Here is an 18,783-nt window from a genome sequence, read left to right on the forward strand (position 1 = left end):
TTTCACTCTGACATAGATTCCATGAGGGTATTTGCCTTCTCCACTCCTGCATTTGGAAGTGAGTACTGGGGATGGAGTAGATTTCCAATGAGATTTTTTTTTTGATTTAGTTGAAAAAGATTTCTAGAAAGTATTAAAATGTAAAAATTTCTAATAGTAATAAGAAAAAGCACATGGAAGTGAAGATATTTCTGTTAGAGTTTTCTCTGGAGCACCACATATTTAACTCATATAATCCAGAAGCCATGTAGAGATTAGTATGTTGGCCTGGTGACAGGTCAGTGAGTACAAAGAATTTGCTCCCTCACCAGAAGAAGATAACTAAATCATGGAAGCTGATCTCTGACTTGCACACATGCTCCATGGCATGCATGCCCACAATATACACACATTGTATACCACACACACACACACACACACACACACACACACACACATACACACACACAAATCTCAAAGGTAGTGTGTGTCAAAAAACCTAAAAATTAAAATTTCTTTTTTTTGGGGGGTGGAGGTTGTTGTTATTTTTCGAGACAGGGTTTCTCTGTGTAGCCCTGGCTGTCCTGGAACTCACTCTGTAGACCAGGCTGGCCTTGAACTCAGAAAATCACTTGCCTCTGCCTCCCAAGTGCTGGGATTAAAGGCATGCGCCACCACTGCCTGGCTAAAATTAAAATTTCTATGTAGATACGTTTATCAGAAAATACTGTTAACAGAATAAACCAGAAGCTATGTAAATATTCAGGAGTAGGAGTATAGAAAGCAAAGAGGGTAATATGAGATGTGTTGGAGGGAGGAAAGGGAATGGAGAAATGATGTAATTATATTATAATCTCAAAAATAAAAACAATTAAAAGAGACATCATGGCAGGCCAACAGAACAGAATATTCAGTTACTCATTTTTTTTTTCAAGAAATATTATAGAATACTAACTCTTCGTATGGTATTGTGCTAATCTGGAGACAGATGCAGCTGTAATAGAACCATGTGGTGAATTGTTCTGTACTTTAGTTTCTTGATATACCAGTGGGTTCTTTCCTATTCCCGGCACAGAACAACAAAAGTGAGATGAAGGATATTCATTTTCTTCCCTGTAGTGCCACCGACTCTATGTCCCACAGCACCATGCTCAACACCTTACTAATACACTGCAAAATCTAATGAAAAAGTAAGCATGATTTCCTAAAGCGGGAAAAATAAAGAAGCTATGTGGTTGACATTTATTACAGAATAGTAGTCAGAACGTGCTGGGTAGACAGTATACAATGTGAATGCCCAAAAATAGCAGAGAAAGAGCTGGGAGAGTTATCAGTGGAAATGTCTTATTGATAATCACTAGAGACTGCCATTAGATACAAACACAACAATGTAAATATGCTTTAAATGGACTTGACTTTGACATTTTGTTATGATACGGCAAACATAGCACTAAGTCAATGTTGTTTGACTGGCTCAAACAAACAAACAAACAAACAAATGTTTGAAAAGATAAATAGGATCCCAATGCTTAAAGGGTTTCTTTGCCTGTTATAAGTCAGGGTCTAAGAGGGTCATGCGGGATGAAGTTTGGGCCCTTCAGAAGGTTTCCAGCTAAGTTCCTGTCCTCTGATCTTAACACTGTGCCCACTAAATTCTCTCATCCAAACTCATGGCAGACCTCAATCGTGCTTTTCAGCAGAGGCTCCCTGTGTCCATGTCATGAAAGAGTTAAGGGCTTTCTAGTTATATTTCTGCTGAAGAGGAGATCCTAGGGGAGGGGAAAGTCACATGGGTTAGCTCATGGTCCCTGGAGATGCTCAGAGAAAGAAGACTTTGTTCTTCAGGTCCTCCCACACAGTAGTATACTGGCCATGGTAGAGTCGTCTGCTGTGTGGACACTCTGGGATGAAGATGGAGTGTGACTGCAGGCAGAGCCTGACAGTTGTGATGAGGAGAGATGCATGTTGGTATTAATCACCAGAGCTTGGTGCTTCTGTGTCCTCTGCCCACAGCATGAGCTATGAGAGTGTGAGTGTGAAGATGAGGAAGGTGTGAAGGTAAAGTGATGGCCGCCTTAGTCGTTTGGTCATCCGGCAGAGTTTGCGTTTGGAATTATCTGTCTGAGAACAGCCAGAGGTCAGTCCAGCTGTCCTTGCACAAGTTTTGAGGCTTAGTGAAAACAATAGTGGATCGAGAGATGAGGCAACTGTTTCTTGACTTCTGAACTCATTTTTGTGACTCTGGAGAGCTCCATTCTAAAGTCCGGATAAATAATAACATACACAAGGTTTTCCTTGTAGTATGTTATTATTCCTTGTAGTGGGCTTGGAGATTTGTCCTGTGATGGCCCAGAACTTTTAGTTTTCCCATATGAATTAGTAAATTCTACACTACAAAAAGCTTCCATAAACAAGTGAGATTAACTACATTTTAAAAACTTTTAAAATTGTTTCCTGGCAGTCTCACACAGTTAAATAATGAATGTTAGCCATGTCTGCCATTTCCTCTCGTCTCCCTGCTTTCTCCCAATGGTGCCCTTCTTTGCAGGCCTCCTTTTTACTGTCATGCCTTCATTTTGTGTGTGACCCACTGAGTCAATTAGAGTTTCTTGCCTGAGTATGGGTTTAGAGTTATGTGTTGTGTTTTTATGCAGGGCTAGGAGAAAGAGGGTGCCTTTGGTCTTATGATTTTGATGTAGTTTGTGACTACACATTACATTTCTCACTCATGGTCTTTTTAATAAACGAAGAGAATGGTTTAAAAACAAGGTAGGTAACATGTAAATGGATCAAATGGCTATGTTCTATATAACTTTACTTTTTAAGAGCAGAAGACAGGCAAGACTTGGCCCAAGCCTGCAGTTTGTTGACCCCTGGAATAACTTCCCAGCCAGCATTTACAGTTTTGATTTTGTTTTTGTGTTTTTCAGACAAGCTCTGTTCCTGTCACCCAAACCGGCTTTAAACTGTCAATCCTCTAAGCACTTACATTTTTAGTGTCTGACTCAAGCTTATGTAGTTCAAAATGGAACCAGAGAAGCAGCTATGGTGCCCGTTTTGAGAGCTCTCTTTTCAGGTAAATGTAAGAGGACAGGGAGGCTGGAGGCAGGGGTAAGGGAGTAGCTTCAACCCTCAGTTTCCAGAGGATACTCTCTGTTTAGAGGAAAGCCAGAATGCTGGGTGAGGATGGACTGACATGACTCATGTAAGTCATCACACAGGTAACTTATGATGTGTGTAAGAGTGAGCTTTACACAGTTAATGGTGACCTGTGTAAGTTTGGAGAAGCCTGACTGTGCTTGTGTAGTGTCATAGTGAAGGGCTACTGGTGTGAACTGTGAAAATGTGTGTCAGTGTCACTGCTTGATCAGAATGTTTGTGAGGGAACATATATGATGGTAACTATAGGAATGAATGTGGTGAAAATGTGTGTGTGTGTGTGTACATGTGTACATGTGCACGTGTGTGTGCAGCTGGCAGGGAAGGAACTGAACACAGTATAGACAGTCTGAACCCAATGCTCACATTACTTCCCCTCTATCCCTGTCAGACACATCTCTGAAGTTGTAGTATAACTAGAATTGGTGGGGGTGGGATGACAGCCTTGAAGGGTGGTTTGGGTGATCATCATGAGGAAATGAAGTCTTTTGAAATATTTGTATTGCATGCTGCTTATTTATTTGGTGTGCATGTGTGTGTAGTTATGTATATGCCATGACATGTAGAGGTTATAGGACAACTTGTGCGAGTCAGTTCTTTCTACTATGTGGATTCTAGAAACCGAAGCCATGTCATCAAGTCTGACATCTTTTATATGCTAAGTCATCTTGATGGCTCAATGAAGGTTTTTAAAATTAAAGGAAGCTTGAAATTCCCTAAACTTGAACATTAGGCTACTAATAGATTGTTTGAAAAAATATTTATTTAACTGTTAGTTTCTTGTACAAATTTGTGATAGCTTCAATTTCATGTATTTGTTGTGAGGATTTAGAAATAAGAATATGTTTAATATTTAGTCATTCAATGATTATTCTTATAAAATTAAGAAATGTGAATAATTGGAATTACAGATAAACATAAATGAAAGGTGACAGTGGGTTTGGCAATCATGACACAGTAGATGATGCTGTAGAATGAGATGCAGGGCAGTTTTCGGGTTACAGGGAGATGGCAGTGTGTGACTCTGAGGAGGGAGGAAGGCAGCAGAGGACAAACCTTTCTTTTGTGAAATGGGAAGGAGATGAGACATTGAAACAGTTGGACCCGTCACCAGAGAGGGAGAAGATGAAATCACTAGTGATGGATTACTGTGGAGGGGTAATGAAAGGGTCGGTGTCCAGTCTACATATGGAAGGTTCAGCCTTGCAGAGGAAGAGGAGGGAGCAGATGGCTGTATATGAATCAACTTGTCAGTACCAAAGGAGGGTAGAGGTGAGGGCTCTAAGGCTAGCTTCCTCCTTGAAGAAGGAGTCTGAATCTTGTAATTGATAAATTGAGGCAGGGTGGAGTAGGACAGACAGGAATGGATTCAAGTCTGTTTTGGGGATCTAGATTACAGCCTACCATTTGGACAACCTGGAGACGCTTGAATTGGGAATGCTACCACCGTCACCTTAGCTGTGGTGATTGAGACAAAGCCCTGAGCACAGCCAGCCATAACTGATCCTTGTTCACTCCACCCTCTCTTTTCTGTGCATCTGATACAGCACTGCAAGAGAGAGCTACTTAAAATGCACCTGTACCCACCATTCCTTAGCCAGTCTGTCAGTTCAGACTTAGAAACAGCAAGAGATCATAGGGAGAAACAAAGGTTCAAGTCAGTGTGCCAAGGAGGGCAGTGGTGGGTAGGGTAGGAACTGATGCTTCAGTGGTAGAATTCTTGAGTCTCAAAGAAGGCAAGAGGCAGAGAGCTTAGATGGGCAGTGTTGAGTGACTACAAAATGATAAAATTCCTCTGCAGGAATTTCAATAACTGCTGAAATATTGAGAAACTAGGCATTTAGCTCAATGGTAAAGTACCTGCTTAGAAAGTATGTTCCACCACCACCACCACCACCACCACCACCACCACCACCACCACCACCACCACCACCACCACATGTAGCTCTCAAGAAACAAGGACAAGTTACATGTTGTCAGGATGTAGCTCAGTAGTAGCGTACTTGCCTTGTGTGCACAGTACCCTGGCATTGATTTCTAACATCATGGTGCAATAAAAAGAGAGGGGGCTGCATTTGCAAGAAGAGAGGCTGGCGGTGGTGGAAATAGAGATGTGTAACCTGGATGTCAGTGTCTAGGAAACAAGTCTGATAACTCACTCATGTATGCAGCGCCGTGCAGCTACCCGGCCTTTAGAGATGTCCAAAGTCAAAGTGGAGGTCTCAGGCAATAGCATGGGGGATGCACAAGCCTGCTCCCTTAATGTCTTCTCTGAACTCTCAGTTCCATTTTCAAAAGCTCTTTCAGTGTTCCTCTTCATGCAGCTTCCTCCCTCCCCCAGTAATTAGTCTTCAGGGGCTTCTTCTACGTCAGTATACATTCTAAAGTCTGGGAGCCGAATGCCAGCCGTTCAGTGACTTTGCTCCTATTTCCTCTAAGCCCTGAGTTCTTTGAGATGTCTTCAATGTGGCTCGTGTCCCTCTGTTATCATGCTTCTTTTCTTTGGCAAGCCCTTACTTAGTCCTCAAGATTAAGGTCACGAAGCTCTTCTACAAAGCATTTTCTGGACTCCTCCCGAAGCTGCACAGGTTGGGCCTTTTCTTTTACACTGCTTACTTTATGTAAATAGATACTGTGCTTGGCTTTTGTCTGTTCCTCAAATAACCTATCCCTTGAGTAAAGCTGGTGCCCAGTGTGCCAGTTAAACTGATAGGCAACTCCATTATGACTTTTCTTTCAAGAAGAAATATTCCAATTTGCTTTTCACAGCTTGTAACTATTTAGAAAAATCCACACCTCAGAGCTGTGGCCTTCTAGTGTGGGATGGTCTGTCTTAACGACAATTTACCCCATCTTTCCCTCAGATTCAAATTATTAGAGAAACTTAGGGCAAGGCAGCAACTTATTGTTGTTTATATAGTAGATAGAATGCCAAAGATTTGTCTGCATCTCCTCACCAAGAGACTTGTGATGGGGTTGCCATTACTGCTGACCAGAATGCTTTTTGCTGTTCTATCCAATGAAAAATGTCCCGTCTCTCCTCCTCAACCCCATTCAGCTTTTTTGGAAGAGGGGAATTGACTTGTCATATCCTACAGGCCAATGTACAAATGACCTGGCCTGGGCATGGCGACTTTTAACTACACGGGAACCAGCCATTCTGTCTTCATTCTGTTGGGTATCCCCGGCCTGTAAGAGCAGCACTCGTGGATCTCTCTCCCCTTCCTCATTTCCTACCTGGTGGCACTCTTTGGAAACATCATTCTCATCCTTGTAATCATCGCTGAACGCAGTCTCCATGAGCCCATGTACCTCTTCCTCTGCATGCTGGCTGCGGCTGACCTCATCCTGTCTTCTACCACTGTGCCCAAGGCTCTGGCCATATTTTGGTTTCATGCCGGCGCGATTTTCCTCGATGGCTGTGTCACTCAAATCTTCTTCATCCATGCTACCTTCATTGCTGAGTCGGGGATTTTGCTGGCCATGGCATTTGACCGCTATGTGGCCATCTGTAACCCACTACACTACAGCACAGTGTTCGGTCATGTGGTAATTGTTAGGATCGGCTTGGCTGTGGTCCTGAGAAGTTTCTGTGTGATCCTCCCAGATGTGTTCCTGGTGAAACGCCTGCCTTTCTGCCATAGCAATGTGCTGCCGCACACCTACTGTGAACACATGGCTGTTGCGAGGTTTGCCTGTGCTGATATTCGCGTCAATGTTTGGTATGGCTTGTCTGTTCTCCTCTCTACCGTAGTGCTTGATGCTCTGCTCATCTTGGTCTCCTATGGTCTCATTCTTCACGCAGTCTTCCGCCTCCCTTCCAGAGCAGCCCGACAAAAGGCCCTGGGCACATGTGGATCCCACCTTGGGGTTATTTCCATGTTTTACCTGCCTGGCATTTTTACCATAATCACGCAGAGGTTTGGGCAACACGTTCCTCTCCACACCCACATCCTACTGGCCAATGTCTGCATGCTGGCCCCTCCCATGCTGAATCCCATCATCTATGGGATCAAAACCAGACAGATTCGTGAGCGTGTACTAAGCACTTTGTCTTCACAGTGGAAACTATGCTGAGTTCGGTTAACTAGGTGGCAAATGCACCACACAGAGCTTTCCATTGTTGTACCTACTTTGCATAGACCAAAGAATGAATCAAGACTTCCATGGACAGTGTACAAAGTGACTTGCCTTGCCTTTCAAAGTCACTTTGCCATGTGACCAGAGAAGTATTGTGTTTAGGAAGCATGGACGTTTGGATCAGGATTGAATTCTGACTTTGTTGATTATGATAGTGGTGGCAACAATGATGATTTTGGTAATGATTATGGTGATGATGGTGTTGATGATGGTGATGGTGATGATGGTGATGTGTTGAACCTTGGGCAACTTACTTATTTCCACAGAAACTCTACTTAATTTTTTTTTTTTTTTTTTTTTTTTTTTTTTTTTGGTTTTTCGAGACAGGGTTTCTTTGTGTAGTCCTGGCTGTCCTGGAACTCACTCTGTAGACCAGGCTGGCCTCGAACTCAGAAATCTGCCTGCCTCTGCCTCCCAAGTGCTGGGATTAAAGGCGTGTGCCACCACCGCCCAGCTACTTAGAATATTCTTAAGACACCTTTAAAAGAGGGATTTCCACACCAAGCTAACTAAAAAACAAGGAAGTTTTACTTACAATGAATTTTACTAATGCACCACAACGAAAATGTCCACACTGATTTTGAATGTAATGGTGTACACATATTTAATGAAGAGCACATTTGAGTTAGAAGTTTTACATAATATGCAATTTGATGCAACAGAAAGCCATTCTATGTGAACAGAGTGGGATGAGGGCGCACCCATGCACCTCAGTTGGGAAGCAGACTCTATCAATATCTTATACAGAAAAACCCATCAGGCTTACTGTTATTATTCTTTTTGTAAAGTGATGGATACATTCCTCTTATTTACTTAGTCATTGGCTTTGATAGGAGAAGTCTTTGTAGATCTGATCAAGGACTGAATTAACAACTGTGAAATTACAGGTTAATAAATGTTTATTGTCAAAACATCAGTTTAGTTTGAGTCAAATACGGAGGCCTGCCATAATCTTCGTATCTCTTGATTGTGCCCTGATTGCATGTTTATCATTAGCTACAGCATGACTGACCTATAAACAGGAACTTTGTTACATATAATGCACACAAATTATAGTTGTATTTTAAAAATCTTTTTTCTTAGCCTCTTTGAAATTTTGATACGTTTCCTTTCTAAACTCATTTTAAAATTACGAATTTCAATGTATTTTGATCATGTTTACCCCCCTTCCTCACAGGTCCCAAATTCATGCCATTCCCTATCCTAGTTTGTATGCCCCTCTTCCTCCTCTTCCTCTTTAAGTAACCCACCAAGCAATGTTTATGCTGCCTGTACACTCCTGGAGATGTGGCTTTCATTGGGGTGACTGCCCACCAGAGTCCACACCCTGAAAGACAGCTAATTCTCCTTCTCCCAGCAACTTGTCAAAAACTCCTTAGCCAGGGGAGGGACCTTGTGCCCATCTTTCTCCATGCTGAGTGTCTGTCCCGCCTGAGACAGCACAGATGATAATGTTTCTTTAATATTCTGTTAATTTGGAAGGTGGTGGTAGAATGAAAGCTGCTCAGGAAAATCCATAGGCTTTATTTGACCTTAAAAGACAATATTAATCAGAATTGGAATCAATACTTGGAGATCTTTCTCAAGGTAATTTTTATGTGACAAAGAGATTTGTATCCAGACCACTTGTTATTGACTATGGGGGTGAAAGCTGAGATAGTACGAAACCTCGTAGTTCCTTTCAGTGGAGAACAAGGGATTTATTATCTATGTAACATACATCTCCAGGTAGTGAGATAATCTGGTACAGCGTGGTGTTCAGAATGTGAGGAACTGCAAGTTGTATCATTATGATAGTTTCCTTCCACCAGTGTGAAAATCAAAAGGTACAAGCTATTATTTACAGCGTCAACTCCAAGACAATACAAAGAAGAAAGATCAATTTAAAAGTTAAAGCTTGGGTTTCTTACTGGACATACTTGATCCTTGTTCAGCCTACTAGCTGAGCCATTAATTGACATTGCTAATGTATCTTTAGCTCTATGTCGTTGTCCTCATGGAAACCATCCTGGATTTTCATTATTGTCCATTTATCCAAACTTTTCCCTAACTCCGCTGACGGTATTTTTTGAAGCCCTCAAAATATTTGTGTACTAGTTCAGCTACTAATTTCACTTTCTTCAAGGCAATGGAACAAGGGAACAGCATATCAGCAAACTGACAGCAGGCAGTGTCGAGTGCAGCTGTTCTTGTGAGAGTCAAGAGCAGGGACTCACTGACCAGACCAACATGGTGCCTAGACTTTGGCTATCACTGGGGATACTGAGAATACTGTCAGTGTTACATTCTGCTCTTGTCTGAACCACTTTCACTATTTTATCCTGAAGATATTCTTGACCTGAGTCTACAGAAGAAGTGCATAGAGCATTCCAAGGTGGGAAAACAAACAAACAAACAATAAAATCCCCAAAGCCCCCCTGTAACAAAGAAACAAACAAAAACCCAAACCAACCCAAAAGATGTACGTTAATGACAAATATTTTAAACTTTACTAACAAGAATTGAGTAGGACAGACCGAGCACAATTTTTAGGAAATCTTGTGAGCTACAGATGATAGGTATAGATAATAGATAGGTATCTGGCCAAAGGTAACAACCAAGGATAGAGAAAACAAAGGAAGTCACAGAAAGTAGGCAGAAATGTGCTTTTCTCTGAGCTAGATGAGTTTGGGACCACTGTAAGGAGTCTGTTTCTTTGAGGAACCATTGAGGAATCTGTCATGTATATTGATGTTGAAGGTCAGCTGACATTGACTTTTAGTTATGTCCAGCTGACTCCTTCATTCTGGGACCCCGACTCTTTTAAAGAGACGAGGGTTTAGGGCAGTTCCAACTAGATGAGTCACAATGACAAAGTTCATGGCTGAAGAACACCAACAGGAAGTGAATAACAGTATGCAGAAATGGTCCTCAGTAGTTAAGCCACTGGATCTTGATCAGGACAAGGAGGAGGTAAGTGTCCAGGAAGTGCTGTCAGTAGGCACTGGCTCCCGACCATCATATCTTTAGTGGACAGAGCTTTAGAGGACCTGCATTCCCTCCATCATCATTAAAACCGACACTGAAGAAGGGTCGCAGAGGTCCAGCAAAATCACACTCTGAGAAGGTGTAGATGAGGGAGCCATGGTCAGTTAAATTGTAGAAGGAGACAATGCCAGCCTCATAGTCCACAAAAATCCCAATTTGGCACGGAGGTACCTGAATGTGTAGGGGGGTTTGAGGATTGGTACCAGCCTCATAGTTGTCTTTTTGCCATAGCCAAATGGTCCAGAAGCCATTCTCAGGACTGAGTGAAAATTGCCCTTTCCTCTGTACAGACTCTCTGCAAACCCCCAGATCCCAGGCCTCCTTCCGGGTCACATCTACCTCCCAGTACATCTTCCCAGAGGAGAATCTTTGGGCACCTAGCACCATGGGGTAATTATTAAACCTCTCATCATTTTCAGACACATTCTGATGGGCGTCTCCCATCCTAACTTGTCTCTGATCCTTTGAGATGATGAGCCACGAGTTGGCGGTGTTGCGATCCAGAGTGATATGAACTGCAGAAAGAAGATCATAGGTAAGACTGGATGGATGGGGCCAGCAACTTTGTCTGTACTGAGGGGATCCATGTAAACGCAAAGGTGAGTGGTGACCCCGAACTCATCATGTGAGGTAATGACTCACAGTAACTCTGGCCCTTCCTCTGATGTGTGAAGAAACCTCATCTCTGTTCTCTGCTCCACCTGTACCACTTGCACCTCTGCCACACATCACTACCCGGGCTCCCCATGACCACCTACTCCACAATTTCATTATCCCTTTATGTCCAGCCCACAATTCCCAGAAGTCATCTCACCCCAACACGTCCTCAGCATTTTCTTCCGCCCTGGCACATGGCATGCACTTGTCAGGTCTGGGGAGTCAACATCTAATGTGTCCAGCTTCCAGGATACACTCCTAGGGAAAGAGTTTGGGAATCTTACTTCCTATTCCTATCTTCTACCTCAGGCCCTAATGATCTCCTTCATGGACGACTCTAATAATTAAATTCAATACAAATGTACAGATACTCATGCATTCAGTGTCCATGTGAAAAGAAAAAAAAAAAAAAACAGTTTCGATCTGGAGTTCTAAGTTCTAGGAATCTCAAATAAATCTCCATCTCTTTCCAGAGCCTGAGGTCATGGTCATGTGGATTCTATGTAATTTTACAGGGAGCCATCTAACTGGCCAAGGCACTTCTGTGAAGAAATTGGAGGAGTCTTGGCCATGCTGTGGGTTTCACTCATTACTTATAAATGTCTTTCTATATGAGAGTCCTAGCAGACTCAGAGGACCTGTTACTTTCATACTTTTAACGTATGAAGATGACATTTGTTAACTATATTGGGCAATTCATCAATGAGATGTCCGTTAGTCACTGGAGGGTAGAGAATGTTTTAGAGAGGACAAGGTTTTGAGAATAGGAATGCAGGAGAAAATCCCCAGTGCATGTGGGTCTAAGTCAATAGCCATTTCTATGCATACATGCTTCCTGTTCCCTTTTCTAACTGAGGAAACCTCTCCTTACCTTTCCAGGATGATCCTCACCTCCTGAGGAGAAAAGAGACAGACAGTCAATTCTGGAGTTTCTGACTGACCACTGAGATGCCACTCCTGGGGCCATGTGACATTATCCGTATTTTTCCTGGGCTCTGTTCTGCACCATCCCCTTGAGCCAAGGCCCCAAAGACTACTCTGACAAGCCCTTAGCAGAAATGACATGTGATGGCTCACAGAATATCTAGGAAGCCAACATGGCTATAACCTTTAGCCAGGATATAACCAGGGATTTAAAGACTGATAGAGATAGCAAATTACAAGGGCTAGGTTCCTGGAGGAGAGGGCCTGGCTAAGGAGCCAGTAGAGAGGAAAATAAACAACACAACCCGACTGAAGCCCAGAGGTAGTTTCAGGCAAAGAATGGCTGAGGTGGGTGTCCAGGGAGGCTCCTTGCTATTTATGGGCTTGAGCTGTTTGTGGAGGAAGGGTTAGTTGTCCAGTGTAGTGGCTAATCCTCTCCACTATTTAGAGCGAGCTCAAGTGAGAATATTTATTCCCAGGGAGTGACAGCCATAATGTTTGAACTGACAGCCTCTAGGCTCGGTAAAAAGGCATCAGGGAGCCCAGTTCAGTGATAGGCAAGAGAAAGCCTGCCAAGCCAAACCAACAACTTTCTGTACAAACCAGGAAGAAATGTCTGTATGTACCTGACTGAGGGACAGTGACAGAGGTATGAGAAAAGACACCTAGAGATCATGTGATCTACAGTGTTCCAAGACCAGGCTAACATACCAAGGCAGGATGCAAGATCGCTTTAGAGTATGCACTGACTTTAAAACACAAGCTGTCATCTTAATTTCCGCCTTACTACTTAGATAAACTGATGTAAGTTAATGGGACTCTCCCACTAAGTCCATTAATGTTTTCTCTTCAGTGGAATGGGATAACGGCAGCACTAACCTGAGCCCTGGCAAGCCACTGGTGTGGTGTTTAGGAACCTGAGCTATCATCATATGGGAAAAATTAGAAACGAGAATAGTAGTACCAACACATGATATTTAGCTCCTATGCTTCGGAAAGAATTATTTACTTTGGAAAAAGAGTGAGACTTTCAGTAGAAGCAGAACATGTTAAAAATCATGTAGGCAGTTCACAGAAACACATAAAGTATGAATATACAACAGCTATGACTGGTGTTAGGGCCACCCTTCTGGATCCCACTCCCTCTGTGGCTTCATAAATCGAGAAACTGAGCATGGAAAAGAAAAAGTTTATTCCCATGACCTATCATTTTGGAGAGAAATGACGTAGGTCAGTTTTTATATGCTGTACTTTTTTTTAAAAAAAAAAACATTCTTGTGGCTACTTGTCTAAGCACTGGATTTCCTCTTTTAATTCTTTTTAAAAACACCATTTAAGATATATGGTACTATGTATCTTGGTGACATGTTTCCTACACGTGGCACCTGCTGTGGTGGGCATCTCCTAGGAATATGGAGTACTTTCTCTTGTGTCTGTACCCTGTAGTTCTGGAATGGAAGCCACTCGAGGGTCCACATTTCAGCTTATTTAAAAATACCCTAAAAATTAAGGCAGCACTTGTTTTAAGAATGGTTCCAGATAGTGCTGGCTTTTTCCAAGTGACTCCTTGAGCCTGTGCAGGGGGTCGCACCTGAAGTAGCTCCAGCTCTGAACCCCGGCTCCTCCTCTCCAGCTCTGAGATCAGCTCCTGCAGGGCCTGGTTCTTCTCAGCCAACTCTGCCTCCTTCTCACCCAGGAGTCTCAGGTGCTCCCTTCCATCCTTCTCCAGCCTCTGCAGCTGCCTCTGTTCCTCCTGAGCCAGCAAGCTATTCTGATGTACAAACTCTGCATGAATCCTCGACTTCTGTGTGTCAATGTTCCTCTGTAGTGGCAAAGGAAAATAAGAGTTTTTCAATAAAAATTTCCTTAGCTTTGGTGGTGAAGATGTGTCTGTTCCCTCAACACCCACCCCACCCCACCCACACTCACACCCTCACTCCCACAAGATCCCGGCATCAGATACTTTCTCAACCTTTCTTCCAAAAGCCACTAACGCCCATGTGAGGCCCTTTGCCTTTCTATCTCAGCAAGTTGTAGTGTGGAAAACCTATTCCCATACTCAATGAAGCTCTCTTTTTAAGCCCTGGGTGGAAAACAGTGGCCCCAGGCCAATAGTCTTTGCCTTCATGGGTGGGGGTGGGGTCAAGTCTTTGCTACTCATTTGAGCTCTGTGATTGGCTGTGAGCCTCCTGCACTCCTTGGCAGTTTTAGATGTATTTCATTTTCTACCAGCAAATTCTCAATCTCTATCAGGCTTCGGACTAATAACTTGCTCACTGCCAAGCGGCCACTAGGTCAGGTGGGCTTCCTACTGCAGACCAGTGAGACTAGTGTTGACTCTGTTATCCCGAGAGAGGGTCAGAGGAATGATGTAAACTTTCTCCAGTAATCCTTGATCTTTGTGCCAGACTGGGGGAAATCTCATCTGATTTTAAGCTTCCTTCTTTCCCCCTCTCTCTCCCTCCCTCCTTCTCTTCCATTTTTCCTTCTTCCTCCATCCCTCTCTCCCTTCTATTCTTCTTTCCTTCTCCTTTCTTCCTTCCTTTCTTTCAGTGCCTCTTTATATGAAGACAGAATGCAGATGGTTCTTGGAGAGTGACTTATATAACTCTACCACCCCTTGGATAGGCACAGTCACGGTTAAGGCTTGCTTGAGGTCAAGACCTGGGACACAGCCCAGCCTACAGCTCTTGCCTTCCAGTCTGCTCTTTGCATTGCAAGATCCATTTCCATCTTCTCGGCCAACTCTTTCCCTTTTCTCAGTTTTTCTAAAGCCACGTGGATCTTCTCCTGTAGAAAAAGATAGCAGGTTAGTTCCCAGCTAGAGACGTGGAGAAGGCAGATGGAAAGACTTTGGAAGAAACCTAGTATGTCTTACAAAAACAGAGCTACACCAGAGGGGTAACTGGATCTGGGCCATTGAATTTCCAATGCACCAGGAAGCCACGAGAAAGCACAACGCATGTCGCATTTCCCACGGCATAGCCTCTGCTGCTGAGAAGTAAAGTTGTATTCCATACAGAAGGTCCTCTCAATAAAGGAAGGAAGTATCCCTCCATTCCCCAACTTCTCAGCCACCATTCTGGGGAACAAAGCACTCTCCAGGAGACACTTTCTTTAGTGTCTCTGTGCTAAGGCCTCACCTGGTATATCTTAGCAGCTTCTTCAATAGGAACCGTGGTGTGGTCTCGGTGTTTCCCAGACTGGGCACACACCCAACAAAGGGCCTGCCCATCTTCCTCACAGAACAGGTGAAGTATCTCTCCGTGCTTTGTGCAGTGCATTTCTTGGGTACCCTTCTTGGTATTCTGGGCTACTTGTTTAAGGTTTTCCACCATGTTGGCTATATGCCGATTGGGCCTGAGGTTTCTTAGCAGAAAGTGTTTCCTGCATTCGGGACATGAACCGCCCCCATTTTCCCCAACCTTAAAAATGCATTTCTTGCAAAAGCAATGGCCACATTCGATACTCATAGGCTCCACCATGGGATCCAGGCAGACAGAACAGGTGACATCTTCCCACATCTTTTCCAGAGACATTTTTGAGGTTGTAGAGGATGACACCTGCCTTGGAATCTTGAAGGATGCAGGGGGTGGGGGGGTGGGGGGAAGAGATAAAATGAGAGTTTGCAGGACAAAAGCAAAAGCAAGGCAAACCCCAAACTCCACAAAATAATGCAAAGGGGAACATGCAATGGCACTGAAGGGAAAAGCAGAAGACAGGGCATCAACCTGAACAACCTGAACAAGAGGAGTCCCCTCCTCTAGGCTCACCCACGGAGACAACCAGGTAGAAGGGGAAACTGGGTTTCCCGAAGAGACAGAGAAAATTGGCAGGGATAATGCTGCTAAGAGCTCCACTGTCATCCTACCCATCCCTGCTTTAACTCTCTGTGTCCAGACGTCTCCCACATCCTTTCTCTCATTTCGTGCCTCCACTGCACGGAGATGCTAGTCATGTTAGTGATGACCATTTATCGTGTTTACCACGGACCTTCCATATTCCAGCCAGGTGCTATATGCTCATACCAGTCTTGATTCATCTTGGCAATAACTGCAGGGGTCAGGTATTAGGAGTCAAGGTTTAGGCAGCTACACATCACATGTGACGTTTTGTCAAATACGAAGGGCTGCAGATACCGTGGTTGTGCAATAGGCGATAACTGTACAGCCTAGGTGTGTCATTAGTGACCCACTCATGTTGATGTAAGAATACTTATGGTTGTCATTCATTACCTGAGTACATCACCCAAGAGTACACTTCTCAGTTATTAGGCTTGCATGTGTGTGTATATAGGTATGCATGTACATATATACATTGATGTTTTTATTTACCCTAATATGTTCATATATGCAAACTATACTTGGGCACAAATGCATCAATGTAAGCATGCCCATACGTTCCCCTAGATAAATGTCTATGTACATAATATGTACGTGTGCTCATCTATTGACATTTGTGGGGAGCACTCCCTGGGCTCTTATCTAAGCTACTCCAATCTAGTACTTGTCTTAACTTGGTTTGGGGCGCTGTGGATCTGAAACCTACAGAAATTTCCAAATGGCTAGCTAGCATTCTCCTCAAGCAGCGGTTTTTCAAGGGGTGGGGTTTCCCTGAGCTCCCCTCTGGACTAGGTCACGCCCCGCTCCGCCCTGCTTCTTCAGCCTTTACTAGGACAGTCATCTCAACTAAGGCATCTTCCAGGGAACTAGGAAAGTCACTTTCAGAGCCTGCTTCCACAGGCCGGCATGGGCAGCTAGGCAGGACTGGGACTAGAGAACTCTGCTGAAGGAAGCAGCAGGTGGGCTCGCAAATTCAGCCTGTGGAGCGCTGGTAGGAAGAAGCTCCTTGAATCTGTGGCGGGGAAAGAGCCACCTAGGCCGGCCAGGGGTCCCAGCTTCACTCACCTTACCAGGGTCCTTAGCTTTGGCTACTTGCTTCCAGGTTTGCTTTCGAAAGCCTGCTGTCTAAATTTCACTTTCAGTTTCCTCTCAGAGGAAAGGAAGCGGGAGGAGCAAGGGGAGGAGCAGGGAGTTGAGTGGCAAGGGTTGGAGGCAAAGAGGGCGGAGAGTGGGCGGAGAGAGGTCAGAGATGCCAGAAACTGACTCTTGGCCACAAGAGGAGGAAAACTCAATACCTACCCTCCTGGGTGTGGTCTCTCTAAGGCTTCCTTGTCCCCTTTAGCAGAATGTAATCTACAGGATATCTGTCTACTGTCTTTGACACTGGTCTTCACTTCACACCTGGGAGCATCTGGGAGAAGAGGTCTGGATAGGAGAGGAGTCACTATCTGCTTTCTACAGGGATGGATAGCTTCCCCCAAGACTGATAGTTCTTTAAAATCCCAGTGAAAGATCCCATCACTTTTTATTAGCATATATTAATTATACAGTGTACTTGAAGCATATACATTTACCATCACTCTGTCTTCCGGTTTTGCTCCCCTGTTTTCAAACTGTCTGGGGTAAGAAATTTCTTCTTTATGATACCAAGGTATGTGTTGTATCAATGAAGGGAGTTGAGACTTGTGGACACCGATTGTATTATAATTTGTGCTAAAATCATCAGTTGAGTTTTTCTTGCTATTATATTTAGGAACCATTCCGTGCTTTGAATTTTCCAGTTCTGTTTAAAAGATCTTTGTCAGTGAAAGGCCACCAGGCAAAGTCTACTGTCTAGACTGTGCTGTTGTACTGGGACTTGATTTCAGGAACACAATAGTTCCAGAAAGCAGAATGAAAAACGGAGTCAAGCGCCTGAAAGGACGAAGATATCTGTAAATACCAGAAAATGACTCTGCTTCATACCACTGAAGCTCTGTTGCTATTTCCTGCAGGCAAAGAAATAGGTCCCAAAATAAGGCAGAGGTAGACTACTGAAGATCCAAATTCCCTTCACTCACAATAGCACTTTGATATTTCAGCCCTCCCCCCCACCCCCAGGAGAAATGACCCAAATGCTGATTTGGGAAGAATTAATGTCATTGATATTACCATCCAGCACATTATTAGTGTGCTAGTGAAGTGAGATGTTTATACTTTGTGTTTTAGTCATAGTCTCCACTAACTTGAATGTGTATCAGTAACCCAATTTGTCCCTGGTGATGGGCAAGTCCACTCTGTCCAGGACAGGAAAAGCATCCCCGGTAGATTTCTAATTTATCCTCGGTAAATTTCTAATTTAGTGACCTGAGAAGCCCCAAAGATATGGAAGAAGAAGGAGAACCAGTTAGGAACAGGAAAGAATCAGTGGGTGTGGGAGAGGGACAAGAAAGGCTGACAGAGGGTTGACCAGTTGCTGGTTTTTAACAATGTATCAGAATTATGGGACCGCCCTTCACTGTCCAACTTAAATCCTTTGTTGATTCCTATAATAAAAATGCCACAGATTGAGTAATTCATAAAAAAAAAAAACCATGTTTGTGAGGATGGGAAGTCTGAGCTAAGGCAGCATCAGACTGGTCGACTCAGACTTGCTCATCACCACCACCATCACCTCAGTCTATTAATTTCACTAAGACACAGATGTATGTGATTTCCAAGCTGGTGCCATGCCTCCACTCCCAACAGGTCATACCCCACTTCCACCTATTCTAACTGATGATTCACATTCCAGATGATGGTTTCCGTAGCTCATTATTAGGATTCCTTAAATATAAAACAGTTATTGGTTACAGGTAATGCTTTGGAAAGAGCTTAATGGAGCAAGTTTAAAAATGGTGGTGCTTGGCAGATACAATGTAGGAGAGAAAGCAGATATGCTGAAATATTACTAATTTTGTTAGAAAAATTTGATTTATTTAATGTAAATAATATAAAAAATTCACTAGAAAACTGCTCAGATCTTTCTTAAAAACAGTAAAAACAGGCTAAGAGCAATACACTATATAATAATATA

General features: G+C 43.4%; 1 protein-coding gene and 1 pseudogene across 1 annotated transcript; one reads left to right on the forward strand and one right to left on the reverse strand.

Annotated features, from left to right (window-relative positions):
- Positions 1–6,264: 6,264 nt before the first annotated feature.
- LOC117698718 (olfactory receptor 52B4-like) lies at positions 6,265–7,580 on the forward strand (annotated as a pseudogene).
- A 276-nt stretch (positions 7,581–7,856) lies between these two features.
- Positions 7,857–16,894, reverse strand: LOC117698708 (E3 ubiquitin-protein ligase TRIM21). Its single transcript, XM_034490317.2, has 7 exons — positions 16,794–16,894; positions 15,030–15,461; positions 14,581–14,676; positions 13,478–13,708; positions 11,834–11,856; positions 11,120–11,220; positions 7,857–10,820 (listed from the first exon to the last, which is right to left on the reverse strand). The coding sequence occupies exons 2-7, from the start codon at positions 15,423–15,425 to the stop codon at positions 10,276–10,278; spliced, it is 1,392 nt and encodes a 463-aa protein (XP_034346208.1). The 5' UTR covers positions 15,426–15,461; positions 16,794–16,894; the 3' UTR covers positions 7,857–10,275.
- Positions 16,895–18,783: the final 1,889 nt, after the last annotated feature.

The sequence above is a fragment of the Arvicanthis niloticus genome, chromosome 1 (genome assembly GCF_011762505.2).
Source record: "Arvicanthis niloticus isolate mArvNil1 chromosome 1, mArvNil1.pat.X, whole genome shotgun sequence".
Classification (NCBI taxonomy): domain Eukaryota; kingdom Metazoa; phylum Chordata; class Mammalia; order Rodentia; family Muridae; genus Arvicanthis; species Arvicanthis niloticus.

Excerpts from the sequence above, each read along its gene's own strand:
- LOC117698708 (XM_034490317.2), bottom strand. The coding sequence starts at position 15,425 with ATGTCTCTGGAAAAGATGTGGGAAGATGTCACCTGTTCTGTCTGCCTG. Across the intron at positions 14,677-15,029 it reads AAGCTGCTAAGATATACCAG|GAGAAGATCCACGTGGCTTT; the intron begins GTGAGGCCTTAG and ends CTTTTTCTACAG. Across the intron at positions 11,857-13,477 it reads CAGAGCTGGAGCTACTTCAG|GAGGTGAGGATCATCCTGGA; the intron begins GTGCGACCCCCT and ends TTTTCTCCTCAG.